General features: G+C 40.7%; 1 protein-coding gene and 1 long non-coding RNA gene across 10 annotated transcripts; one reads left to right on the top strand and one right to left on the bottom strand.

Moving 5' to 3' along the window:
• Nucleotides 1–631: 631 nt before the first annotated feature.
• On the bottom strand, nt 632–27365 carry kdm6bb (lysine (K)-specific demethylase 6B, b). 8 transcript variants are annotated; one of them, XM_057320629.1, is made up of 23 exons: nt 27099–27365; nt 26208–26384; nt 21122–21207; nt 13563–13637; nt 13324–13447; nt 13133–13207; nt 12874–13042; nt 12553–12765; nt 12160–12288; nt 10627–10983; nt 7924–10310; nt 7634–7754; nt 7441–7546; nt 5917–6122; nt 5138–5238; nt 4737–4805; nt 4466–4614; nt 4165–4279; nt 3818–4005; nt 3538–3679; nt 3157–3283; nt 2890–3060; nt 632–2242 (listed from the first exon to the last, which is right to left on the bottom strand). In XM_057320629.1, the coding sequence occupies exons 5-23, from the start codon at nt 13440–13442 to the stop codon at nt 2219–2221; spliced, it is 4968 nt and encodes a 1655-aa protein (XP_057176612.1). In that variant the 5' UTR covers nt 13443–13447; nt 13563–13637; nt 21122–21207; nt 26208–26384; nt 27099–27365; the 3' UTR covers nt 632–2218. The 8 variants fall into 8 exon arrangements, with proteins under 8 accessions (XP_057176612.1, XP_057176608.1, XP_057176613.1 ...); XM_057320625.1 differs by lacking the exon at nt 21122–21207; XM_057320630.1 differs by lacking the exons at nt 26208–26384; nt 27099–27365 and adding an exon at nt 23518–23657.
• LOC130545832 (uncharacterized) lies at nt 19262–25245 on the top strand. Of its 2 annotated transcripts, XR_008961708.1 has the most exons (4): nt 19262–19646; nt 20193–20254; nt 22802–22956; nt 23672–25245. It is a non-coding gene; the product is annotated as an uncharacterized LOC130545832 (long non-coding RNA). The 2 variants fall into 2 exon arrangements; XR_008961707.1 differs by having other exon boundaries at nt 19262–20254.

Below are 27365 nucleotides of genomic sequence, written 5' to 3'. Positions count from 1 at the left end.
CATCTTAGCTAATGCATTTACTAATGTTACAACCAATGTGGTGTTACCATATTGTGATTTATATAAACACAGTTAACTTAGTCAAGCCCAGGGGTTGCTTATTTAAAACAATTTTAATAAATCCTTACGTAAATGTTACTTTTTAGTATTTACATATTACAATACAGCACATTTTCAATAATACAATATTACTATTTATAAGTCAGAAGTCTTAAGGCTATCTAGTGGCAATGACTTGCTATTCTGCCCAAAATGTCTTCAGTTTTTGATAGCGCATGCTCAGTTTGATGCTCTATTTTCAAAAACAAATAAGCAGGTATATTTGTTGTGCTGGTAAAAAAAATGCATGTATGGGCTGGTGAGAAACGAGAGATATCCTGAGTCATAAAAGAGGGAAAACCTGTCTTCCTGTCCTTGGAGCCAGGATTTCCGCTGTAAAGTCCACAGAGAACGCTGAGGTGTCACAGAAACATTACTCATGCCCATGACCTCTGCTGACCTCAGTTCCACCATACAGACAGACAGGAGACGTAGCGGTCAGAAGGAAACCTCTGTGAATCTGTAACCTTCCTCTAATACACTTCCACACACGGCCACAAATCCATAAATAAATTGCATGTAAACAGAGACGTGAATTTATCAGAATGATTTATTTTTTTATAGTTATCATTATATCAGTTATAACACACAAAAATCACAAAATGTTTTAGACAAGTCTGGCTCAGATCCTTAATCTTTTTAATTTTCTTTTTTTGTCATTTCTTTTTTTTGTACAGTAAAAAATTGGCCATGAACCTGAAAACAAACTTTGAGAGGTATTGATGGAACAAAAATCTGAAAACTCTCATGTTGAATTCATTGACAATGATACAAAGTTGAAATAATCATAACAGCTAGCATGACTGGAATCATACACGTGTCACAATATATCGTATCCCATGTAAAGCAAACAAATTGTATGTGTTAAATATACAGTACAAAGACATTCAGTTCATAAAAGTGTACTGATTCTGTTCTAAGCACCAACTTGTAAGATTAACTTATGTTTTCAAGCCTACAGATCATTTATACAGACAGAGAGACTCAGGTGGGAGGGGGTAACCAGCACCATTTTAAATCAAACGTTTCCCCCATAAGCCGCACCACATCAGCACAATGAAAAGATTTACAAAATACATACGTGAAAAAATGAGGAGCATCACAAACAGTCAATAAATACAAAAGAAAAGAGAGCTAAATAAATAAGAAACAAAACAAAAAACCCCGATTTGTATTCTTTTCTGAATTTAAATCATAAGTCAATTGGACTGAAAAATGCATTAAAAAACAAGTTTGCAAGAATGATTTTTTTGTTTTTGTACAAAAAACACAAGGTTTTCAAGACAAATGCAATCAAATAAGTTGTATATTAAACCCGTATTTTTTAAACAACTTTTACATTTGCTGTATCTCGCATGATATTTTTAATGCTCTAAGAAAATGTCATTATTTACTTAATCAAATACCACGAAATCATTTGTCTAAATGCAAATCACAAGGCCAAAATGGTGTTAGTCTGGACTGTTAAAAAAGTTTTTTTAATTACTTTGAAAACCTTTGAGAACTTAAAAAATAGCACCCAGTCAAATATGTAAATACCATTTACAAAGGTCAGACCTACGTAGTAAATATGACACGACCGAAACAACAGAAATAACTTAATGCCACTGCGATGATCATCAGCTACAGGAGAAATTCATATCCTGCTGTTATACGTTGTATCAAAGCACCGCTTACTTGAATAAACCAGAGACATGGAATAACTGGACCGGTGAAATCCTCTTCCCCTTGCATAAAAAAGGAAGTCACATCAGTACCTGAATTAATGCAAATGTTCGACAAGTTGACCTTTTTTTTTTCCAAAGGTATCACAGCAGTTATCCATTGTGGATGAATGACCTGATAGCCAAGTTACACATTATTAACTCGAGTTCAATGATGTAGCACCACTCTAGTCATTCTGTATTCAGATGTCCCTCATTGGCTGGCTGAGGGGAAGACGAGAGCTGGAGAGACATCTGCTGTAGTATTGTAAACAATGTGAAGTAAACAGCGATTTGATTGGCTGTTTCATGAGTTTGCAGTAGTGGTTTTGGTAAAATAAAAAAGAACGAAAGGTTTGTGCCACTGCTTTGGGGCAGGAGATTTGGTTATGGCTGTGTAGTTTTAGACATCAAGTTCACCTACAGCTCGGAACTGGAGCCTGGGAAGAGACAACACATGTGATATAAATGGTGTGTTTCATGTTAAATTGAATTAAGTTTTATTTTTCTTAACTTAAGTACTAGTGGAATTTTGACATAACTTTGAAAATCAAGCCTATTTTCACTACACACGAAAGTGAAAAGAGAAACACAAATTCTCTCAAATATTTTTTTAAGACCAATTTGTAAGACATGAACAACAGCTGGTCCAAGAACTTGTTTTAATTTCTTAACACTACAAAGTTAGATCAAAAAACAACCAACAGTACACTTAGAACTGAATCGAAACGTTACAAAAAGACTATTATATTCGTTAAATAAAAAAATGAAACAGGATGCGCTTTTGGACCTGGTCTATAGATTCTTTTTATTGTGGTAAAGACATTTTTACAGTAATTCTTTATTTAAATTAATATCAATTTAAGAAAGTACAACAAATATGATCATCCTCTACAATACACTATAAATAAATTCAATTATTTATTAATTTTGTATAATTTATTACAATATATAATTTAAGATTTTTTCTGCATTGCGGTAATAACAGTGAACCATTCACCCAACGACAAGATTGGTATATCATCACTCTGGTGACTGTGCTAAAGCTAAAGCAGCATGTGTTTGTGCATCAGTGTTTTTGTCTCACCAGGGTGAAGTTATCATACGTGTTCATCAGCTCATCTATGCGGCACTGTTCCAGCACCACAAGCCCTGTCAGACTGGGGTTCCGAATCCGAGCGCAGTCCTCACAGTGAACCACGTAAGTCTTCCTGCTACTGTTCTCACTGGTCACGAACAGCAGGTTAAACACCTCCAGCTGTTTACACATGCACACACACAACCACATACATGTGAAGTAGATGCAATGTGCCACGATGGGACATTATTTGCGGATATAGATGATGTTTCTCACGTCGCATTCGTTGCAGTAGTACGCTGGCTCGTCCTTCACCCTGCTCTGATAGCAGATCTTCTTCCCTGCAGACACCAGCTGGTCCCTCAAAATCTGAATGTGTTTGATGGACTGAAGGAGACAATGTCTGAGGAAAAAGGGGGGTAAAACAGTAAAACTCACTTACTGATATGGTGCTGACGAATACAGATTATTCAAACAAGGGAGCGTCAGTTAGCGAATTAGCGTAAGACATGACCAGACCATCTTTATTCATGGCCAGTAAGAAATATTTATGGTAACTATTTACCCACCATTGACAGATGTGGGAAGAAGTTCATTTTAGATCCAGTGCAAAAATCAAACGGGTCTCAATGACATAAACGCGTGCATGCGACTCACTTTATCATCTTGAATGTGTTTGGGTCTGTGATTTTAATTGTGCGGGCGACGTTCCAGGACACATGAATCATGGGGACGATCGATTTGACTTTCTTAATCTCATTCCACTCAAAGCGCTCAAGAGCCAGCTGGTATTGATAGGCTGGGAGGGCAGACATTGAAAAGGAAGATTAGTTACTTCTGTTGGAAGTCATAATATGAGGCATGTGCCATATACAATTACTGCAACTATTAAGCAGGGTCGGTCTTTGGCGCCCTCTACTGTCACACTCGGACTCACCATTTAAAGGGCCCACATTCCATGCGATGTTGTTGCACCAGCCCACAGCCTGAACCCAGTGCACGGTGCCAGCGTTGATCCACACGAGGTCACCGGGTCGCTGAATGAACCGATAAACAGGGATGTTCGACCGATAAAGATCCTCCAGAACTGGCCACCACGAGCCCGTCAGATAGTCCACGCCATGCCTAACACACAAAAGAAAATGTAAATGATTCATTATGGGTAGTCTCAAGATAAAGATTTCAGATGAGGAGTCGAAAAGCAGAATTTAGTGTTTAGTGAGTGGAACAATAACTCCCTCACAGCTTGGGCTGATAGCCAATGACGTGTGATCAAAGACTCACTTTTCACAGAAGTCACTGATGGCTTTCCAGTAGTGTTCATGGACAGCAAACCACTCACAGTCTCCAGGGCCAATATTGATATTTACAGAGCAAAAGTTATTATTCTCCTGATGTCCTAGAGAGAGAACGACTTGCTTTAATATTTTGTGTGTGGAAGACTGCAAGCTGGCTTTCTAAGGCACGTAAAACATGTGCACAGTCAAATAAAAGAAAACACCTCTATACATTATTTAAACCCCAAATGTTTTATGGGTAAGGAAAAAGATGGGAATACACATTGTATGTGTGTATGAGCACCAACCTGGGGTGCGGCTGCCAGGGACTTTCATATAAAGCTGTACTGTGTTCATGCCCAGTATAGTGTGACCAACATGACTCAGCATGTTTCCACTGGAGGACACACGCATGAACGCTGGTAACTTCAACAACTCCTGCATTTGCGCCTTCCACCTGAATACAAATATCCACCATCCTAAAGTTATACGGTACCAATGTAGTAAAGAAATAGACAGAATGTTCTTCCTACAAATACAAACATTATTTTATGGATAATATCTCAATGAATGTCTCACCTCTTGGGGTCAGACAAGTCAATGTTGGTTCCAAACTTGATGATTTTTCCAACAGTTTTCTGCTCTAAGCTGTTAAAACAAGATACATCTGCAATATTAAATTGTGTGTATTTTATCATTTCGTCCTTAATTTAATTACATTTTTTAATGCACTATTCAATGTTTATAAGTTTGCTCGTTTCCTTGTGGGCAAACCCATGACCTTAACATTGCTCATCTTTTACAAACTCCTGACTCTTCAATTTTTGTTTATTAAACATTTTTGGCAATTTGGATTATGCACTTTCTTAAAAATATTCAACAAGTTATTTTTTCAAAAACATTGCGCAAAATGTCTGCAACTGGTAATAGCAATACAGTAGTCATGTTAATTGAGTTTAACTGTTGTTTATCGACCTTACCTTGCTGTGGATGTCCCTATGGTGACCTGTGGGTTGGATTTTGTCGCATTTTTCTTCTCCGATTTCTCTTCCATATCCTCATCTTCACTGTCCTTTTCTTCCTACAAAATGTAAACAATGAACAGAAACTTAAAGAAACGAAATGTTTATTTTGCATTGGATTTTGTCACATTTTTCTTCTCCGATTGCTCGTCCTTATCCGCATCTTCAATGTCCTTATCTTCCTACATAATGTACACAGTAAAGAGAAACCAAAGGGCAGTTCACATTATAATGATAACTATAACGATAACTGTAACTATAACTATATTTGTGTCCACACCAGGGGACGATAATGATAACGTTATGTTGCCATATCATTCTCGGTTTCTTTATTGTTATAGCTGTGATTTTTAAAACTTTATTTTTTAAAGTTATGTTACTTTATTAATTGTTATCATCCATAGTGTGAACAGCCCTTTAAAGAAACATAATTAGTTTATTTTGAGTGTGAGCCGTGAGATTCTGTTGAGTGTTTTGGTTTGTACTTAGCCTCCGTGCCCAGGTGAGTACCTGGACTCTCAGCATCATCAAACTGCAATGCCCCTCCCCTGAAGGGAGAAGGGACGTTTCAAATAGCCATTTCATTTCATTTCTGAATATGACCTTTGGGTGAGGTGAAATATCATCACCACAAATCTTTTCTTGTCGAGAGTTCTTCATGCCAAAAAGATTTGGCTCTTGGAGAGCAAGATGTCTTTTTCTGGTGCCAGTGAGGCACCTGTAGTTGCGATGTCTACCTGTAAGCTCTCCTGGAAGCTAGACGCTTGGTACTGGGCATATTTAGCGATGGTGGTGTGAGATCTGCTGCTCTCGCAGGGCCACGTCTGGGAGGATCCGGTGTGGTTCCAGTTCTCATCTGCCGGCTGCTGCACCTGAGTTCTCACTTCCACTGTGTGCTCTGCATTAGCTTCTACCAGGGATTTAGTGGAAAACAGACCCAGATCTGACCAGAGAGATAGAGAGAAAAGGCGATGTAGGCATGGGATAGACCAGTAGTTCTCAACATGGGGGCCCCAGATGACTTCCAAGGGGGGCCTCAAGATTACCAATATTTGAAAAATATGAGCATTGATGTACATTTCAAAACCTAAAAACTAAGATTTTTCTTATTATTTGGCCATTTATATAATGAATAAACATTTTTCCAGTTAATGTCAAGCTCTAAAATATTTTATTGGGTAGAAATGTTGAGGTTTTGTAAGTGGGAGGGGGGCCTTTGAATATTGTTGAAGAAAATGAGAGGCCTTGGAGTCAAAAAGTTTGAGAGCCCCTGGTATAGACAATATTGAATTTGATACTTCAGGAAAGCTGTTCGCTGTTATGCAGTAGTGCGTCTGGACTTGACTGATAAGATTATGTCATTAAAGGGGGCGTGCAATGGTGTTTCATGCATTCTGACTTATTTACAATGTTAAACATGCAGGCTTCTCATGGTCAACTTGTCAAAAAACTAGTGGGACGTATGACGTAGTATTTCTGTGCTTGATTACACTCCCCCAGCACTCCAACTTGTTTCGGAAAGTTTTGTAACAGGGATCCTATTCCTTTTATTGGGCAATTCTCCCAGAAAAGCATGGCAAGGCAAAAGAAATAGCCCGCCCACGGGCCAACCAATGAGTAAGAACCGCATACCATCAAGATTGGCTGTGCTGTGTCAAGATTGGCTGCGCTGTGGGCCTGCAGCTGCAGTTCGTTACTTTTGCGAAAGTGAAGTTTAGGTGTTTCTGTTTGTTCACGGCATTTCAGTGATTAATGTTATATAAACGGTGGATATCACGCTGGATTTGCAGATCGTTTGAAACTGATAGATGGAGCGGTCCCAGCGCTAAAAGATGCCGGACATGAACCGCATGCAGTAAGTGAAACTAAGTCATATGTCTGTTTTTTGTTGTCAATCGATGCGTACTGTACGTGCATAATATAAACAACAGGAACTTATAGTGAATCAATAGTTATGCAGGGATAATGCGATGATGTTATTGTGTGCCCGTGATTTTGTTCCTCCCCCTGGCGCACACCCCAAGGAGGTCGTATTTTTCCAGAAATAATCGTACAGCTATATCTATCTTTTATAAATGTGATCAAACCAAATACTCTTCGAAGATACAAAGTATGTAATACTATTCTTTAGGTACTCAAGATTAATATGAGATTGGCAGAAACTGCATGTGTTATGGCAGCTTTAAGCAACTTGATTAAATGCCCTCCTTTACAGTCATCAGCCTGTAAGAATGTGTGAGTTAGCAATTGTGGTAACTCACTAAGACGAAGAGATCCAGCCAGTCCTCTAATGACAGTTACAGCATTCTTAGAGTCTGTGCAAAACTGCAGCAGTACAGGAGAGAATGCATCTCTCTTACTCTCCAGCTGAAAATGCAAATACACAACATCAGAACACGCACACAAAATGCGGACACAACATCAGAATCAAGTGACAGTCAATGGGGCACTCACATAAATGCTTGGTGTGGGAGGGTTGAGTTTCTCAATGGGGGTCTCGCTGGAGAGATTGGGCTTCACTGACAAAGCAGGCAGCAGGTACGACTCCCGAAACTTGGCCTTAATGTTTGCCGCTCTGAAACAAAAATGGAATGTAATCCAAATGAGACGGTAAGTAAGGCATTAGAAGAATATTCTGAGTGGTTGCTAGGGTATTGCTTCATGGTTGCTAGGTTATTTGTGTTTGCTTGCTATTTTATTATTAGCTTAAGTCAAAATGCCCTGTTCAATCAAAATTTGCTCACTTGCAGGCCTGTATGATCTCAGTTGCGTTGTTTCTAATGGTGATGGCGTTCAGGGGGATGCTCTTTTGCTCCATCTCAGACGTGATGAAAGTCTTTCGATCTCCACACTTTAACTTGATCACTCTGATCTTCAGATCTTTCAAAGGAATCTTAGATAACGCATTTGGCTCAAGAAGATTGACGCGAACCAGCAGTGGAGATCTGCCAGATGCAGTTATAGGACAGGAGGTTTGCGTGCTGGTTATGGGAGATGCCATATGGCTTGTTGTACCTGCATTTACTGTGTCAACATTCATGCTCTTGTTAATAACAATTGTCTGTTTTTCTTTGTCTTTTCCTTCTGGTTCTGCTTCTGGCTTATTCTTGTCATTTTGTTGGCTTTCTGGGATGACCTGTTTGACTCTGATCTTCATTGATTGCTTATCTGAACCGTCAGAGCACAAGGTATGTGTCGATGACGTCTCTGTCTCCTTTTGCGTTTGAATCTCTTGTCCCTTTTCCTGATTTTCTCCATTTGCTTTCCTTTTTTGAGTTCTCACACGGTCTCGCTTTCTGATCCTATTTTGGTTTGTTTCTTTCTTCTTGGACGAGGACCCACTTACTTTCACAGCTTTCCGCTTTGCTACTGACACAGGGCTGGAGGTTAGATTGAGCAGAAGCTCGCAGCTGTGAGCAAGTTTAGCCTGCAGGGTGGCGGGAGACAGAGGTTTCTTCTCCACTAGTGATGTGCAGGTTGGTTGCTTAGCTGATTCATTTGCGTAGACCTCCATATATTCATACACTTTTTGCATCTCTCTCTCCTCCTCTTTTTCTTTCTGTTCTTCGTCTGTTACCTCTTTTTCATGCTCTTCTCCCTCAGTTTTCATTTCTTTGTATTCCTCAATGAGAGGCGTGACCTGATTTTGGATATCCTTGGTTGGAGATGTGGAAGGTGGACTTTGCTGGTCTGGAGGGTGGATCGCTGGACCCAAGGACAGAGATGATGAGTACTTCACACCTATTAAAGCACCAGGCGGTGGCCGACCAAATGGCCCGCCCCTGTAGGTGTACCTATGGCCGCCCATGGCTGAGTTTGGTGACGTGTCCATTTGGTGGAGGTGTGGCTTGTTGAGCTGAGAGCTAGATGCATCAGGACTGCCATCTTTCTGATCACCTTCTTGCTTTTCATCATCTTCTTCCTCAACCTCCATTGCCTTTGAGGGCTCAGGAAGACCATACAGCTTGGCCAGATCACTGTGGCAGTAGTCAATCTCGGTGCTGGTGTCCACTGTGTCTCTGAGTGGCGATGAGTGTGTTGGACTAGGCTGTAGTACTGGTCTCCTCAGCACTCCAATGATTCCTTCCTGGTTGTCATCTTCAACATCTTCATCCAGGTCTGACACCGGTGAGCCCTGCCAGCTTAGAACAGGTGGGCTTGTTGGTGGGTCCAACCTTAGGAGCTCCTCACTATAACTGCAGTGAGCCGGGAGGAGATCTGGAGCACAGTGGACACCCTCCTTGCTGTTGGCGGGATGTCCTCTACAATTCTTCTGCTCATCTGGACGAGTTTGTGTCGAGCCATCTTTATCTAAATTTGTGTGCACACTGTCTACATGGTTAGGTTCAGAACAATTTGACTGGTCGTCATCTTCCAAAGTTTTAAGATGGGTTTCTTGGATTGAGTGGCTAGGAGAACAATGGTTGTTATTGGCAGGAGGAGATGAAGAGGTTGGGATGAACCATGAGGTATGTCGAGAGATTTTTTTCCCTTCCTCTCTGCGTTTGAGATGAAGTGACGATGGTTCGGACATTAAAGTTTCAGAATCACTAGGGTTTGATATTCCTAAATCAGGAGATGCTGATTTCTTAGTGGGCATCTCACTCTTTCTGTCTGCATGTTTCTCTTTTGCTCTTCTTTTCATCTGAACCAACTTCCTCTCATTTTGATGTGTGTTTTTCTTTTCATGTCCCTTTCTTCCTTCCCTCACCTTTTTCTTTTTCTCTAGTCTTTTCTCCATCCGTTCCCTTGCATCTATCAGCTCTTCCTCCTCTTTTCTCTCCTTCCTCCTCATACGCTCCCTGTGCCTCCTCTTGGCCTTAATGTGTTTCAGGAGTTCAGTTTCCAGCCTGCTGAGGGAGCTCTCATGGATGGACTGGTGTTTAGAGTGTCTGCTCTTTTTCATTTCTGACCTCTGCACCCTTTGGCTCTTGACTGAGGTGGTAGCCTCAGAATCTGAATCTTTCTTTAATCCAGTCTCTGGACTCCTCCATTCTCTCCCAGTTGGACCGCTCGCTCTATCATCTGCACTGCTGTGCGACTGAACAGGACTCCGTTGACGGCTGAGTCGCTTTCTGTCCCCACCCACCGACTCCTGGGATTCCAGGTTAGAGGGGGAACGCCCAATCTCCTGTAAATAAACACAAAATAAGGCTTACAAGATATTTTGAAGAACCTTGGTAACCAAACAACATTGACCCCCTATTGACTTCCACTGTATGGACACAAAACCACTGAGACATTTTTCAAAATATCTTTTGTGTTCCACAGAAGAAAGTCATACACGTTTGGAATGACATGAGGGTTAATAAATGATCACAGATTTTTTTTATCTCTTTTAACTTAAACCTAAACAAGGCAAATTAGATTCATGCTGGCGATCTAAATGCAGTTGATGTACACAACAATAAGAGGAGACGAAGGTAAACGTGTCCTTAGAGACTCACACTGCTGCCGTGTTTTCCAGAGCGGCTATGTGTTTTCCAGTCAGGCTGTGCTGTGTTTAATCTGGGCTGAGGTAATAAGGTGGTTGGACTGCCTGAGGGGCTGGTGTGCCTTTGTGGTGGAGGAAGCTGGTGCTGCTGACTGTAAGGCATACTGGTGAGGTTTGCTGGTGATGGGAAATCCCAGCCCCCTTTGGCCTCACGGGGATGAGGGCCTGGATGGTCTCGGACTGGATGATGAGGTGGCCCCTGTTTGGCGGGTTTCTTACCATGGAGGCCCTGGCCGTACCCACTGTTGGACAGTGATGGGAGGGAATAGGGTCTGTAGTTGTAATCTCTCATGATGGAATGATGGGACTCCTGTTAAATAATTTTTTTTTTAAAATCATGACAAACCAGTACTGTACGTAATCATTGTGATGGGATTAATTTTTTTTGGGAATTACAAATATAGCATGAAAGAAAGAGACAATGAGAAAAAACAGACACAGAAATATGATCATGTGTGAATACAGTGTGTTATTAAAAAACTCAAGTATGCATACTTCTTTGCTATACAGCAGTGGCGAGCGGTGACTTTTTTTAAACGGATATGCTGAGTGGTAAGACCATAGACATAATAAATACCTAGACACCGCATTGGCCACTTTAGTAAATACGCATTGTTTTAATTTTTCCCAGGATTTTAAAGTGAACGAGATGTGTTTTGATAATGTGCATTTAATCTACCTTAAATTATTTTACATTAGCGATGTGTACACAATTATTAAGCCTAAATGATTGCTTGACAAGCCTGAGTTTTAACAGTTCCGTATGACAATAAATACATTTTCAAGTCTATAACCATGGGTTGATGTACGACCCAGCGGACAATGAGGTGTCTAGGTAATATATATGTCTATAGGTAAGACCAGTAGCGGCCTTTGCTATGTTTCACATGAAAACGTCCCCAAAACCAAACAACCAAACCAGCAGCTCAACGGTTGCAGGTCTTTGAGCAACAGACAGTGGTGTTTCCTATTCTTACTGATTGAATCAGGTGAGTCAATGATTCAAATGCAGTTTGAATCAATGGGTGGAAATAATGACTCATTAATTAAAAAAGGCCTGGAGACATCATCACCTGCGCGCACTGCATGTCCGAATATGTCACGGTAATTAAATAAATTAAGTATTAAAAAGGAAATTTCCAAATAATTCATGTAAAGTTTGTAACAGAACACTCCGAAGGCAGAAAGTTGAATCCCCGTCTTGTTTACATTAGTGTTTTTGATTAGGCACTCAAGGGTGGTGCAGGGGCCCTACGCAACTTGCGTATAAGAAGGATCGGTGTATAGACCGAACGCCACTACTATACAGTATGCACAAGGCAGCATCTATTTATAAGCAAAGTCATTTTAAATTCTATGTGCAAATTCTATTTATATTTTAAATTAGGGCACATACAATAAAAATAGGTGCATTTAGATGTATCTATAGCTTTTCCTCCGGGCATGTAGAGAAAATCAATAGCACAAAAACAGCCCTCTGATCTACCTGAAAGTGGGAGGGGGAGGATCTCTTCTCAGTCCAGGGCATTGAGCTTTTGTACGCTGGACTCCACTGCCGAGGTGGATGTGATGGAGTTGGGCGGTTGATGAAATATTTCTCTCTCTGGTGGAAATTCTGCAGCATAAAGAATTCATGATGTTTTCACTCCAACCAACAGATGGTGCTGTATACTACTAGAAGGAATGCATTAATGAGCCCTATGATTTTGAACTTTATAGCTAGAGGTACTACTTCACACATTTATTGATGAATAAACATACATACATTTAAAATTACGACAAGTATCCTGTTTTCCCCATTTAAGTTGTAAGGGTTTAGCAATATAAGAAAGAGCAATTGTTTTAACAAACTGTGGCTTCAGAGAGTACGACTCCTGACCTGGTGCGAGTTGATGCTTCTATTCCTCTTGTTGGGACAGTCATCTCGTGACGGGGATGAGTCACGGAGGGAGGGTGAGACATTGTGAGAAGGTGCTGGCCGTTTGAGAGAAGGCCCTTGGAAAGTCCTGGACTTAGCCGATTGTGTATATTTCTCTCCTTGGGGTTGCGAGGGGCGCCCGGTGGGATGCTGCTGCTGGTGCAGACCCCCAAACTGAGAGAGCGACAGGAAATTACATCAAGCCATTTAGAGTCTAGTTAATTTATGCTTTGCTCACTTCAGCGGGTACTTTGGGTAGGTTTAAATATAGATGTCTCTTACCCTATATGGCTGGCAACCGTGATTGTTGCTGCTAGAGAGGTGTGGTGGACACCCAGGGTTGTGATATTTGTTCTGCATTGGTCCGCAGCCCCGCGGGACCCTCTGCTCCTTTTCGATGCCTCTGTCTCTGGGGTGAGTGTGGGGCCTGTCCCTGTTGAAACCTGGAGGTCTGTTAACAAACAAAGGTGAATGTGACTAACAGTTAATAATGAAAGAAAACAGTGAATTGTTTAAATTATTTTGTTAATGTGGAAGAGACCTGTTGTTATATGTTTTGTTTGGGTAGTTTCTTCCTGCGGTGTAGTTTTGTGATTGGGATTGATAGGTCCCTCCACTGCATATGAAAACAGAAGAAATCATTATTCAACAGCTATAATATTCATTAGCCAAATACTTGGACACAGTATTGAATTAACTGTTGGTTGTTTTTTTAGTATGAGTACTTCAGACCTGGAGTGGGGGGCCCAGTGTTGGTTGTTGCCTGGGGCCCATGATGCTCGGTTGGGCCCAGAAGAGGGGAAGGAGTCCCACGAGTTACGTCCAGAATACTGCTCTGCTATGTGATACATTCAGCCTGAGGTGAGACAAACACATAAACACGCACACACATACAAAACCAATTATTGTAGCTGAGAACACTCCTGCTGTACTTTGTTCTGGTTAGAAGAAAGAATCGTGTGAACACTCACCACACTGAAGAAACCCTTCACTGCAGATATCAACAGAGACCACCAAACTTTCCTTTGCTTCCAAATTGAGCTTCTCTGCAAAGATAGAGAGATGAGTCAGAAAAACATGAATGAAAACATTTGGCTTTTAAAACAGTAATCTCTGAAAAAAGACTGGTCTGTGCAAAATGTGCTGTCACAATACTAGGATGTGGGTGGCTGCCACAGCATTGCTATATGGTTGCTAAAATGTTCTGAATGTTTTTATTGTCTTTCTATGCAGTTTCTAGGGTGTCCCATGATATTCTGATCCTTATATATGGTTAGATTCCCACCTATGATTTGTCAGTCTGTACGATTTAGTCCTATGCAAGTCAACATGCCACAATATTCATATTCAAAGCACAAACAAAATGGGAAATATTATGAACTAAATTTGGCACAATGAAAGCCAAGTGAAATTAAAACAACGTTTTAACATGTTCATTTATAACACATTATGGCTCAAAAACCTCATATTACTCAGTACAGTACAGAACCTCGTGAGAGCCTATTTTGGTGGTTCTGTGTCTGAGCTATAAAGTACAGACCATCATATGCAGGAAGTCAGACACACAAAGACAGCAAGTAGGAGAGCGAATCAAGGAAAGCTTTAAGATGTTCTTTGGTAAATGACGGTCAGTATAAGTTTCCTAAGAGACAAGACTACTTGGCTCCATGGTAGCCACAAACAAACTATAGCTGCATTACGGTACACAACCATCTTTATCTGCCACTAAAGAGGTTATTTCTGGTCCTGGGTGCTGATTGGTCAATAACCAAATGTTAACACCTCTTCACAGCTTAAAAAACTTCCTCACCCAGCTACTATTTGTATAATTGTAGTTGGTTATTTTTGCCGCACAGCAACATTCTGTTACAGTCTAAATTTAAGGAACTATACAGTAAAGGAACAGATAGCACAGGTAAGATGTCTGCTAAAGATCTGGAGGTCTGAAATACATCTGCTATGTAAAAACATCTGCTAAACGTCTTAGTAAGAGCAGACTTAAATACATTTTAAATCATAAACATCTTACAGACATCTTCTAGATGCAGATGAGCCAACAATAAAAAAAATACATCTTGCAGATATATATGTAAATGCAGTCATCAAATAGATGTCTGCCAGATGTAAGTGTGCTATCAGGGTATACACCATACATTCGGGGCAAACATGGCATTTTACTTTGACAGCTAAAACACTGTCTTTAAAATGTCTTATTTGTGTGTGTGTAATTGTTTAGCTTTCTTTATATGTGACTATAAAGCAAAATATCGAGCATGTTGCATTGGAATAGGTGTAACTTACAATGTACTCAGCATTTCACAGGCTTTTCTCTGTGTTATCTTTGCCTCACAAGCTCTTCACCACCCAAGCCAGCTGTCCTTTATCATACAGTAGTAAAGAGCGCATGTGAGGTTCCAGGAGGGCATGTGCACTGTTTCAGGGCTGTGAGTAATATAGCGCTGCCAACATACTGTAAAACTCCAGTTGGACTTCCTGGTTCAGATCAGGACACATTAAGAGCAACTGTTTCTGTCTGAGCTCGGTACATGTCTGCAGCTCAAAAACATTCAAGTCCGTGGTTTTATATACACTTTAAGGTCCAGTGTATGAAATTTAGCAGCGCCTAGCGGTGAGGTTGTGAATTGCAACAAACGGCTTACTCCACCCCTCCCTTTCGAATCACTACGGTGGCTGACACAGAACTAAGATGTCGTCATATTTTCACTTCTTTGCAGATGGAGATAACGTATTTACGAAACGCGCTCTGTAGAGCAGTTTGTCCGTTTAGGGCTACTGTAGAAACAACACAGAGAATTCCATGTACGGAGACCAGCGGTGTATGTAGATAGAAATAGCTCATTCTAAGGTAATAAAAACATGATGCTTCATTATGTAAGGTCTTTATACACCTCTGAACACATAGTTATGTATATTAAATTGCATTTCGGTCAATAGATCCTCCAAAAAGTGCCTGAAGATTTTCACATTTGTTTATATTCAATTGTAAGCATTTCTCTTACTTACACATGCATGCCCTAGCAAAGAATCACAAACCGATTTTTTAGACAGCAATGAGGAAAAAATGGAGCAACTGGAGATTTTTGGTTATATCTCCTGTTTCTCGGATTCTGCTCCAAAAGAAATTACTGCATTATTCTCATACATCTAGAATTTCAAAAGATCTCAACACAAACCGTCACAAACGGTGCTCAATGTTTCCAAAACACCAAGTTTGTAATCCGAGATCCTTAAACATAAAATCTACATGAACCATAACTGTGAACCGAAAGAGCACATTTTGAGCAATAAAACACGTAATACGCACATCATCAAATTTCAAGCGGTATAACAACGCATCAAACAGGTTGAGTTATATCAGATTACACAAACCTATCACACCAGTTCAGCTCAAAGCGGACCTCTACACCAGTGAGAATGCAAAACACAACTACGCAAAGCTGATGCATGTGTGTGGGTTTTGAATGCCAACGTTTTACACCACGTCCGTAGCCATGGAAACCCAGTGCACCGTTCTGTTGGAAAGGAAGTGGTTCTAACTTCCTGTGGAAACGTGACTCTTGTAGTGCACTTGTGGTCGTGACCTTGCTCTGCTGAAAGATATCTTGCTTCTGAGCATCTGATACGTGGGAGGTTCCCCTCAGTTCTCTGTATCGGGTTGTGATAGTAGTTGTTATCGGGATTATTGTTACAATGTTGTGAATTTACTCGCACACAATGCAGCTTTTTTGAAATGCATTTAAATGAAGGATTTAGAATCACCAGAAGAGGTTCTCTTCACAATAAGACATGTTCCTTTGTTTCTTACACGGAGCATTAGAAACAGCCTATGCAGTGCTATTCGTCTTAATTTTCAGTTTCCCCTAAGCCTGCTTTTCTTAAAGGGGCAGTTCACCCAGATATTTTGAGAAATGTCTCAGTGGTTTTGTTGCCCATACAATGGAAGTCAATGGGCTCCAATTTTGTTTGGCTACCAACGTTCTTAAAAAGATCTTCTTTTGTGTTCTACAGAACTAAGGAAAGTATAGTGAGTCACTGAGTCCACACTGCCTTTTAACTTTTCAAAGAATTTTCAGCCAGGAACGCAGCCAAAACAAAAGCAAGTGTGCAGTGACTGTCTGTCTGAAACGCATATCTTACGCGGGCAGCGGGTGGCCACAGCGGGAATCAAACAGCCAGAAAGAGAGAAGGAGAAGATAGGGGCGCCAGTGCAGTCGGGAGCAATGAGATTGTGTTACTGTATGATATGTGAGAGAAAGTCAGACTCGATATTCAGTGAAAAACCCTGTGCACACTGCAGACGTAAACAAAAGCGACCAGGTCGAGCGTACCACACGAGGGGTTTCCTGTTTTAGCAAGCTAATTATGTTTGTTGTGTCTCTTTTTTGAAAACAAACTTATAGACATTAAGTGTCTTGAAAATAATCGCATTTAAATATGTACAGACCACTTCAAACTTTTTATTCATTTTCATGTTTAGATCATGCCTGCGTTAATATGTCGTCGCATAGCGGAACTGTTAGAATTTGAGGTTTTCACAGTTTGTTTCGGTTTCAGAAGCAGAACGACATCTAGTTTCGAAACCATAATCATCAATACCTTTTTTATTTGCATATTTCACCTCAAGAGGGACTTTGTTGTGGAGAAAACATTAGAATTGAGCTGATGTGGGACCCTTAGTTTAACCACATAAAGTCTCGACTTTACTGTCGAACATCCAGATCTTTTTTTCTTTGCGAGTGATTCTCACAGCTTTTTATGATAAAGTCTCTAAGAACCTACGTACTATCGCAGCTGCTGGAGTCACGCTGGGTGGATTTGTGGGAGTCGATATCCAATCTGAGCTAGATAGTGACTTGTACACACATTTCATATTACTCTAAATAAACAGATAGAGACAGATCTTGCACATGAGGCTTATGTCAGATCAAGTGTGTGCGGTGTGTGTGTTGCAACAGGCGGAACATATTAGGATGGAGTGAGGCGCGGGGGGGTTAGGTCATTAAACACGGACTGGCCAGGGACTCCTTTTATAGCAAAAAGTTTAAAAAAGTCAATATGGGGGAAAAGAATACAGTATACCTCTTAAAGGCATAAAGGTGTGTATATATATATATATATTTTAACACCATATTTACGCCTTCATTCAGTTCAAACAGTTCAAGAGCAATGATGACACCAATGAGGTTAGACGACCTTGACCCCAAAGCGTGTTTTCAGCTGCCTAGATTGGCATAATGTGCAAATAGAAGCTTCATTTTTTCCCGAGAATAACACATTTTTATTCTGCTCCTCAACCTAGTAACGTACAGTATGACTGCAAATGTAGTGAACAAGGTGTTATGAAATACTTTGTCTTTGAAAGCTCCTGGTCACGGTGAGGTTTTATTATATAAAAATTAGGGATTCCTCATTCCTTTCCGCTTGTTTTCACTGAAGAACAAAAATGATACAGCTTTGGAACAATGTTAGTGTTCGAATATATTGCTTTATGATCCGTCCCTTTAAAGTGATAGTTCACCCAAAAATGAAAATTCATTCATCATTTTCTCACCCTTTTGTCATTTTAAACCAGTATGGCTTTCTTTCTTCCGCAGAACACAAAAGAAGATAATTTGAAGAATGTTGTTAACCGGCATCCATTCACTTGCATTGGTTTTGTTACCATACAGTAGAAGTGAATGGGTACTGCCGCCATTCGGTTACCAACTTTCTTCAAAATATCTTCTTTTGTGTTCTGCAGAAAGTCATACAGATTTGAAATAACAAAAGGGTGAGTAAATAATGACAGATTTCTTCATTTTTGGGTGAACAACCACTTTAAAGGAGGGACTGTAACACATTTAAAGTTCACGTCTGGGTAAGTTTAAAGAGAAGCATGTCATTTTAAGCCTGTTATTCACACAAAGCTAACTCAGCTTCTTCATAATATGCTAAAAAATAAGGCAATAGGGACTTCAGGTGACAGAGGGGCACAGTGGAGGGCAATGTAATCGCTAACCTGCGTGTACATGTTTTCTGTAGTGAATAACAAACCATGGAAATTTCTCTCATACATAGACAGTTATTGGTGATAGGGAGGTGGTCCGAGAGAGTTCACTGGAAACACACACAGCTAGGCAGCGGGCAGTGACGTTTATTAGATCTGTGTTCAGCCATAATGGCAAAGATCATGATCACCAGCTATAATAACCACACTTCCTGTAGAAAAGAATTCACTAGAGCCCGGCATGCTATTATATTACGCACACGCACGCACGCACACGCACACGCACACACACACACGCACGCACACACACACAATTGCATTAAGTACAGAAGGATCTCCTCTGTAGCCTACTTTTCAATTTAATTCGAGTTGTAGAGACTTGCATGAGACTCAGAGATTTATTGCAAAACATTCACAATCAGTCACAGTACAACATTAAGAATATGTGCAAAGAAAGTTAGAAAGAAACCACATGGAGCACAAGTACGGTGAAACGGGGAATTTAAACTTAACATTTATTTTCTCACGCAACAGGCAACAAATTATTAGGAATTCCTGGTTAATGCATTTCTAAACATGTAGAACTCAATATGTCAGAGTTTCGGGAGAGACAGCCAAGAGTGAATCCATTAAAATATTGTTAGCCAAGCTAATAGTCTACTATTCTATATTTGATAAATGATTTATCAAATGTGTTTTGATTTATGCAAAATTTGTTAAAAATAGCCTATACTGTTCATGTGATATTAACAATAGTTTCCCTTACGTTTTTTCTATAAAATGGTACCAAAGCCGCTAAAGGCTAAGCTGCCATCAAGGCTAAATGAAGCTTAATGCAGAAAAGGGACCAGTAGCACGATGAGCTAAAACGTTTATTTAAATTGTTATAAGAGCCTCGAGTTCTCACTATAGCTGTCCATCAGTTGCACGCGATTGGCTACAATGCTCAACGCTGCAAAGCGCGCTGTGATTAGAAACCAGCTCTTCAGACAGAGCTTGAACACAAATAAGCAGAGGACCGTGTAAAAGCAGCTTCGTATCAGCTGAGGTGAGTCGAAATAGTCTTGGGTACTGGATCCGTGTTCTGCCCTCGCGTATTAATTCCCGAACCGCAAAAGACACATGAATAACGTAATTATTCCACCCGTTACATCGTGCAGGCCTCTGTGAAGCGGTCATGTTCCCAAATTGGAATGTTTATCATGAGCACATCAAAGAGAGCGTTTGTCGAGATTTTTAGTAAATACTAAACTGCACGACGTTCCTATGGCTCCAGAGGGCTTAAAGGGATACTGCACCCAAAAATGAGAATTCTTTCACAAAATGAGATATCTTGAAGAATTTAGGAAAACAAACTGTTCTGGAGCACATTTGACTACCATTTAATTTTCCTACTATGGCAGTCAATGATGTTCCAGAAGTGAAAATTACTATCATTCTTCCAAATATCTTTCTCTGTGTTTATTGAAATGTATGAAATTACACGAGGGTGAGTAAATGATGACAGATTTTCACTATCCCTTTAAAATAAAGTGCCCACGTCATTTGAACCACTTTTAAGACATTACTATGGTTCTCTGCATTCTTTTTGCAGCTTGAAAGTCTCTGCACACTGCAACTGCAAGCAACTAACAACATCTCCACATTTATACGACGGTAAGAAACAGTAAGTCTTCTGGTTTGGAACGATTTGCAAGAGATTTACTGCAAACCATTCGCCATCAGTCACGTTCGTGCACAAAGAATATGAGTGCAGGGAGCGACAGGAATATCAAAGAGAAACAACACAGAGCACAAAGACAGTTAAAGTGAGCCGGAGGGGCCGGTATTTAAGTGTCTCAGAGTGTTTCTCCCCGAGACTTGGAAGAGTTCTTACCTTGCAGGTCAGAGAGAAACGCAAGGGCAAGGCTTTGTGTTTGTCCACCGCTCAACCTACTAAGTGCGTACTGTACCTTTAAAATTTTTAACCTTAACCTTTTAAAGCACCGGATGATAGCTCAGAGAAAACATGCACACTCTCTCGCAAACACACACACACACACACACGCACACACACACACACACATAAAAGAGAGAGAGAGAGCAAGAGGACTTACTCACAAAATGCCACTGACAGTTCGGAAGTGAGCTTCTATTGTCAAAAAGGCGATAGTGTCTGGTCCATTTTGCCTTCTCCTCGCCCTGTCTCTCTCTTTTACATTTGCACCCTCCTCTCTCGCCTTTCCCCCTCAGTAGACAGACAAAGAAAGAAACGGAATGGTCTGGTACGAGAAGGCAGAAAGAGAGATAGAGACGGCGAACGAGAGCAAGAGTGGTGTTGAGTGAAGCTAGCCCAACCCCCTTCTACCAGCCAGCCTGTTTTTTTTTTTTGCTTTTCCCTATACTACCCCTCCCCCCACCCACCATCACCTCTCTCTCCTTCTTCCTCATTCCCCCCTCCTCTCTCTCTCTCTCTCTCTCTCTCTTCACACCTAAAGAGTACAGTATGTGTTTCCTAGGAAACCAGTCATAAACTCTGCTCACCGCACGCTGGCTCGGTCCTACAGGAAACGTCCTCCAAACAAGTCTTTGACCTGACTTGCACGACCACAGAGAGTAAAAGAGTTTTCCTGAGGGAGGTTAAGTGCACTTGAGTCATTTCATTTGCATGGCTGCTTACAAAGATGTATCCGTAAGTCTGCACTGTATGGGGTAACCGATTTATTTAGTTGTTAGTTTTGTGACCGTGTACGTGGGGGTTTACGTGTTGTTTAGAGTACTTTCCTGCTTCTGCATGTACCGCATACAAACATTACACTTGGAGTAAATAACAAGACAGTCTCCTCCCAGTGGAAATCACAGCTGTCTGCGTGCTAACAAAGGATTCCTACTATGTGTCATTAACACTGAAGAACACATGCCTTGAACGAAATACTATGCAATAATTGTGCCCCGTATGGCTAGTAACAAACTCAAATGAATATAAACTGCATCAGTGATTCCTTGTGGGTCGATTTCTTATAATTGTTAGTGTTACTTTTTTCACTTTTTTTATTAAACTGTAACGAATAATTCCAACCTGACAGACAGTACCTATTCACTTCTATTGTATGGACACAAAACCAATGGGTACTGCCGTTGTTTGGTTACCAAGTACCAACATTCTTAAAAATATTTATCATTTGTGTTCGGCAGAAGAATGAGAGTCATACAGGTTTGAAATGACAAGATGGTGAATTTTCATTTTTGGGCGAACTGTCCCTTTAAAATCTGAGGTTTGAGATCAGACTGTTAAGATGTTCACTTTTCAGCTTTAAGGTGAACCCATTCTGCACCAGCAAGCTCCTCAACCAACTTAATACACAGTTAGCTGAAAATCTCTGAAATGATGGTGGTCCAGTAATGACAGTTTTCTCCGAACCGCAGATTCCCATATGAGGTTGTGAAGTGCTTGGGTTGGCAAAACTTTGAGATGTTTCCTAAACCAAGTTTCCTTCACTCCCTCACCATGATAACCACCACCAAAGTGTCTCACACAGCTGGACCACCGTGGTCCAAACCTGAACCAAACATAATGTTTCAATTTACCGCTGAGCTGTGAAGAGAAAGGTGCACACAGTGTAAAGGAGATGTTTAAAACAAGAAAGCCTAGATGGTTTGTTGAATGTGCATGGTTATAATTAAAGGGATAGTTCACTCAAAAATAACAATTCTGTCATCATTTATTTACCCTCAAATCCTCGACTCCTTTTTTTCTGTGGAACACAAAAGAAGATATTTTGAAAACTGTCTCAGTGGTTTTGTGTCCATACAATGGAAGTCATTGGGGGCCAATGTTGTTTGGTTACCAGCATTTTTCAAACTATCTTTATTTGTGTTCTGCAGAAAAAAGTCAAACAGGTTTGCAATGACATGAGGGTGAGTAAATGATGACCCAAAATCATTTTGGGTGAACTGTCCCTTTAAGAGATTATTTACACAGATAAAAAGTCTAGATTTAGCACTAGTACATGCAATAAATGAAGGACAACGAGTGAAAGTTTTTATTGAGAGGAGAGGAATTTTTATTCAGTTACTCAAGTAAACCGTCACGTTACAGTAGACGCTTGTGAGAAAACAGTTGTCCTGACAAAACTGAATCTCATGTCTTCACAGATGTTTAATTCTGCAAGTATACAAAAATACAAGAATGACTTCCTGTTTCTGTGTCATCCGTTTGCTCAGGTTCACCTCAGCCGACACACGCTGATCTCCTTGAACTGACATCACGGTTTCATTCATTACAGCTCTACCTAATAACTGGAGTTAAGAGTCTATTTTTGGAAGGATGTTTAAGCAGCTCATGGTGTCTGCCTGTGGTAAAGCTCTAGTGAATTTAGGTCAGTATGTGGATATGGCACGTGAGCCATTAAACCCCCTGCAGGACTGAGCAAACAATAGCCTTTTAATGCACATTTTTTATGGAGTATGGAGCAAATTGTGTTTTTACATAAACATGGTGCTGTTCAGAGCAGCTTTTTCTGTGCAAGATGTAAGATTGTGGTTAACAAAAGGGTTTTCTAAAAACCGGGTGTGATTTGTAGGGAACCCCTTCTGTGACAGTCCGAGCCAAACCTAACAGGACGTGGGGTTTGTAATCGCATGCTGGCATTTATTTCATTGCACGGAACAATAAAGGCAGTGTAAGCAATACGCTTAGTTACAGTTGCCGGCCATGATGTGAGGTGATGCATCTGTAATGCAACACCACGCGCATTGCGCTCACACACACACACACACACACATGCACGCAGACACGCTGTTGTCACTATAATAAATGACTGCTTCACTGCCGATCCATGTGCACGTTATACACGCATACAGAACACATGCAAATACCACACAAAACACATGTTCATACCCTATAAAAAGTAATCATGCCTTTCAAATTCTTTTCTTACCTCCTCTTCTTTTCTTCCACCTCCTTATCGTTTTCTTTTTTCCCTTTCTCCCTCAATGTTATTCAAACCTTTCCTCTCCCTTCCCAAATCAATCCTGTCGCCTCTGTTCCCAACTTCTCTCCTCCCTCTTTCCTCTCCTTTCTCTGATGCTCAGATGTTCACAGCAGACTCATCCACGTGCCGAGCCCAGGGGCCGGGCCGCTGCTCATACGCCGTGCACGACCGTCAATCATCCGGCCTCAGCCAATCGGAAAAGAGCAGCGTGTGTCAGTCAAAAGACACCAGCAAATATGAGCAAGGGAGGCGGGACAAGTGTCGAATGAAGTGGGAGAGAGAGAGTGTGTGCGTCTGCTGTGTATCTGTGTGTTTTGGAACAAGGCCAACACACTATGTGCTATTTTTAAACCTCACTGTAGGGTGGCACAAGACTCTATTTTATGGAAGAACCGGGTGTATTTCCAAGCTTCAAAAAGATCAAAATGCTCAATAAAACCAGATTAATTTAAGAAACAGGAAACTGTAAATGTGGTCGCTACAAGATTTGATCATGCACTGATACCTCACTAACAATCCAAGCTCAACCTTAAACTAAAACAATTTATAAAAATGTTCCTTTACAACAATAAACAAATAAAAGAGATTACTTTATATTGCATCAGATTACCCAACCTGATTAACCCAACAGAGAAATATTTTTCACTCCAAATATGAATGATGCTTGACCATGCATAGCTTGCCGACACGCTAGAGTGTTCTGGGTGGTTGCCAGGGCATTGCTATCTGGTTGCTATGGTGTTCGCATACTGGTCCATGCCAAATTAGCCCACTCACAACTCTATATTATATTCTGGTTCATCGTTCGTTTATCAATGGGATTTTTCATCTACTTTCTCATCCACCGAAATCATAATTCTGATCACTTTGAAAAAAAAAATATTACGCTTTTATTTAACAAGCCACACCATCATTCACATTCATAGCGCAAATTGTGCGGGAGGAGTACAACGACGCAAAATTTATAGCAAAAAGATGAATGGTAATGCTTAGCAACCTTCGTAATATAATAAAAACAGAAGATGGAGAAGGGAAGTGAGGAAAGGAGGGGATGGGAGAGGAGAGGAGCGATGACTGCATAGGAGAGGAGTGAAAAAGAGGAAGAAAGGAGGGATGATATATGAATAATAGACGTACGGGAGGGGACGCAAAAGCTTGTGCAATGTGGGCACTATCTGTTCACAGCTGACTAGACCCACCGCTTGAGACTGAGGCAGTAAGGCAGTGGGTGAGGGGGGGTCTTGCCTACGTGACTTTCTGTGCATACCACGTGTCCCATCTGCCTTTCTGCATTCCTCTTTCAAAATAGGAGAGAGAATGGAGGGGAGAGCACGCATAGTAAGAGGGAATACTATTTTGACAGACAGACAGAAAAAGTGCATCACAGAAACATAAGAAATGAGAAAGATTCCTGTCTGACTGCCCATAGCAACAGCACCGGTGCTGCTCAGTCTCCATTGGACAAGGGAGCCGGCTGCATGATACACTAATGTCGGCATACCAGCCAATCAGAGGTACCGTCTGGCTGAGCTGGATTCCATGCTCACCATGGTAACAGAACTACTCACTTGAGTCAGTAAAACATGAAGTTTGACATTCATGAACCACATGTGATCGCTGGCTCCATGCGAAGACAATAACCAGATGTCATAAATTCAACAGTGTTTCTGTGTGCATGTGTGGTTTAGTAGCACATACAAAAGACAGACTCACGCTGTGTGATGCGTAAAATAGCTTACTGCCATTTCATTGATGCCACAGATCCATAAAAGATTAATCTAGTTTTGATTGACAGTTTACAGTTTCATATCTAATCTATGGCTTTGAATGTGTCAACTGGATTTTAACATTTTCTGAAAGAACTGCTGGCATGATGTTGCAGGCAATTGTCAGGGAGTTGCTTTGCAGCTACAAAGGTATTGTGAGAACGTTCAGTATCTACCTATGCAGTTGCTAGGCTGTTTTGGGAGGTTGCTAGGGTGTTTCTAGGGTATTCTGGATGGTTGAGTAAGTGTCAGATTCATTTATCATTCAAGGTTTTGCACAGATTTCTTTATCTATGGGACTTTTTAAACATCTGCAAGGTAAGATTCATGTGCAGTTGCTTAGAAATGGAAGAGCAGTCTCCTCAAGACAAATGTCAGGAGGTCGTGTCATAGCAAAATGATGCAGGATGAGTTACACACTAAACCTTAAGGGATGGTTTCCCGGACCGGGTTTAAGACTAGTCCTAGACTAAAATAAATTCTGAAGTCTAAACTGAAAACATTTTGCACATTACTAACAATAAATCAGTGCAATTGTTTGATCTCAAAATGCACACAAGTAATGTTTTTGTTAGACATGTTTGTAAAATCTACATCAATGTCGTAATTTAACTAAGGCCTAGTCATGGTTTAATTTAATCCCTGTCTGGGAAACCGCCCCTAAATGTGAAATGCCTTCTCTTGACAACCACCATTAAATATACTAGACTATTCGTCTCTTATAATAAATGCGTGCATAATAATTACTGAAATGTCTCCTTTCTCCGGTCATGCATGAACATGCACAACAGACGAAACATGATTTCCAGGATTATCATCTTTTAACCCTGATGAAACTGTGACTATTGGTCAGGAGAGTTAAAGACCCACCTCTTCTCTATGATGATTGGTTCTCCCAGCTGTTCAGCTTTCTCTGCTCCATCGGACAGAATCTCCTGACAGGTTATGCCATGGACACATTCCCACTGGCTGCAGATGCATTAGATTTAGTGACATCACTTTCCATCCCACTGCAGGAATAAAGGAAGAATCACAGCTGCTGGACAGCTGGGAAGATGTAAATGAAAAGTGAGAGTGAGTGAGAGAGCGAAATAGGGAGAAAACCTAAAGTTTTGCTTCAGTAGAAGTGATCTGATGGCATGAGAAATACACAATTCATAATATTTTAATATATTTTAATAAATAAACGAATGATAACGAATAAACAAATAATGGCAACAGAAAAAAATCCCAATAAAAAGATACGACAATGTCTATTGCATTCAGAATGTGCACGCACTATTTGATACCCATAATAAAAACTTGCCACTATTTAAAAATAACTATTTACACTTCCGGGTCAAACATGTTGCTAGAAGGGATACAGCTACGGCCGGAAGTGGTGCAAAATCTCGCCATATAATTACAATAAATTACATTAGCTAACGCATACACCTACCCCAACCCTAACAGTACAATAATAATAATAATAAAAAATTAATCAACTGTTTTCAGCGTAACAAAAATGATGCGTCATTGAAGTGCGCATGCCCAGTGGAGGTAGCTGTATCCCTTCTAGCAAAGGCAACCTGGGCAAGTATCACCGCCCTTTTTTTCCTGTGGTCAAATACTGCCATCTGGTGTCGTGTGCGTTAAACATCTCACAACACACTATTACAAGTAGGATGTTGTTACTCGTTACATTACATAATAACTAAACTCTGAGCACAACTAGTTAGTTGTCAACCCATCTGCTCTAAAAAAAAACATTCAACATCTTACCTGCGGAAGGATCTACAAAACAGTTCTTGTCCTTGTTTGCCGATGAAGAAACGCATAACTGCGCAGTTTAATTCCTCGAAGGACACAAGCCTCCCTCCACCTGTAACACCTCCATCTGTGTGTTTATCCTCCATCAGAGCTAAAACTAGAGGACGTGTTACTGAGTGCTGCTTTACTTTAACTGAGCACGAGCTGCGTTGAGTCACTAAATGACGCCAGTGCGATTCATCCCACGCGCGCGAGTGTTACTTGGTCTCGTGATGATGG

The sequence above is a fragment of the Triplophysa rosa genome, linkage group LG22 (assembly GCF_024868665.1).
Source record: "Triplophysa rosa linkage group LG22, Trosa_1v2, whole genome shotgun sequence".
NCBI lineage: Eukaryota > Metazoa > Chordata > Actinopteri > Cypriniformes > Nemacheilidae > Triplophysa > Triplophysa rosa.
This window is presented reverse-complemented; position numbering and strand designations above follow the sequence as displayed.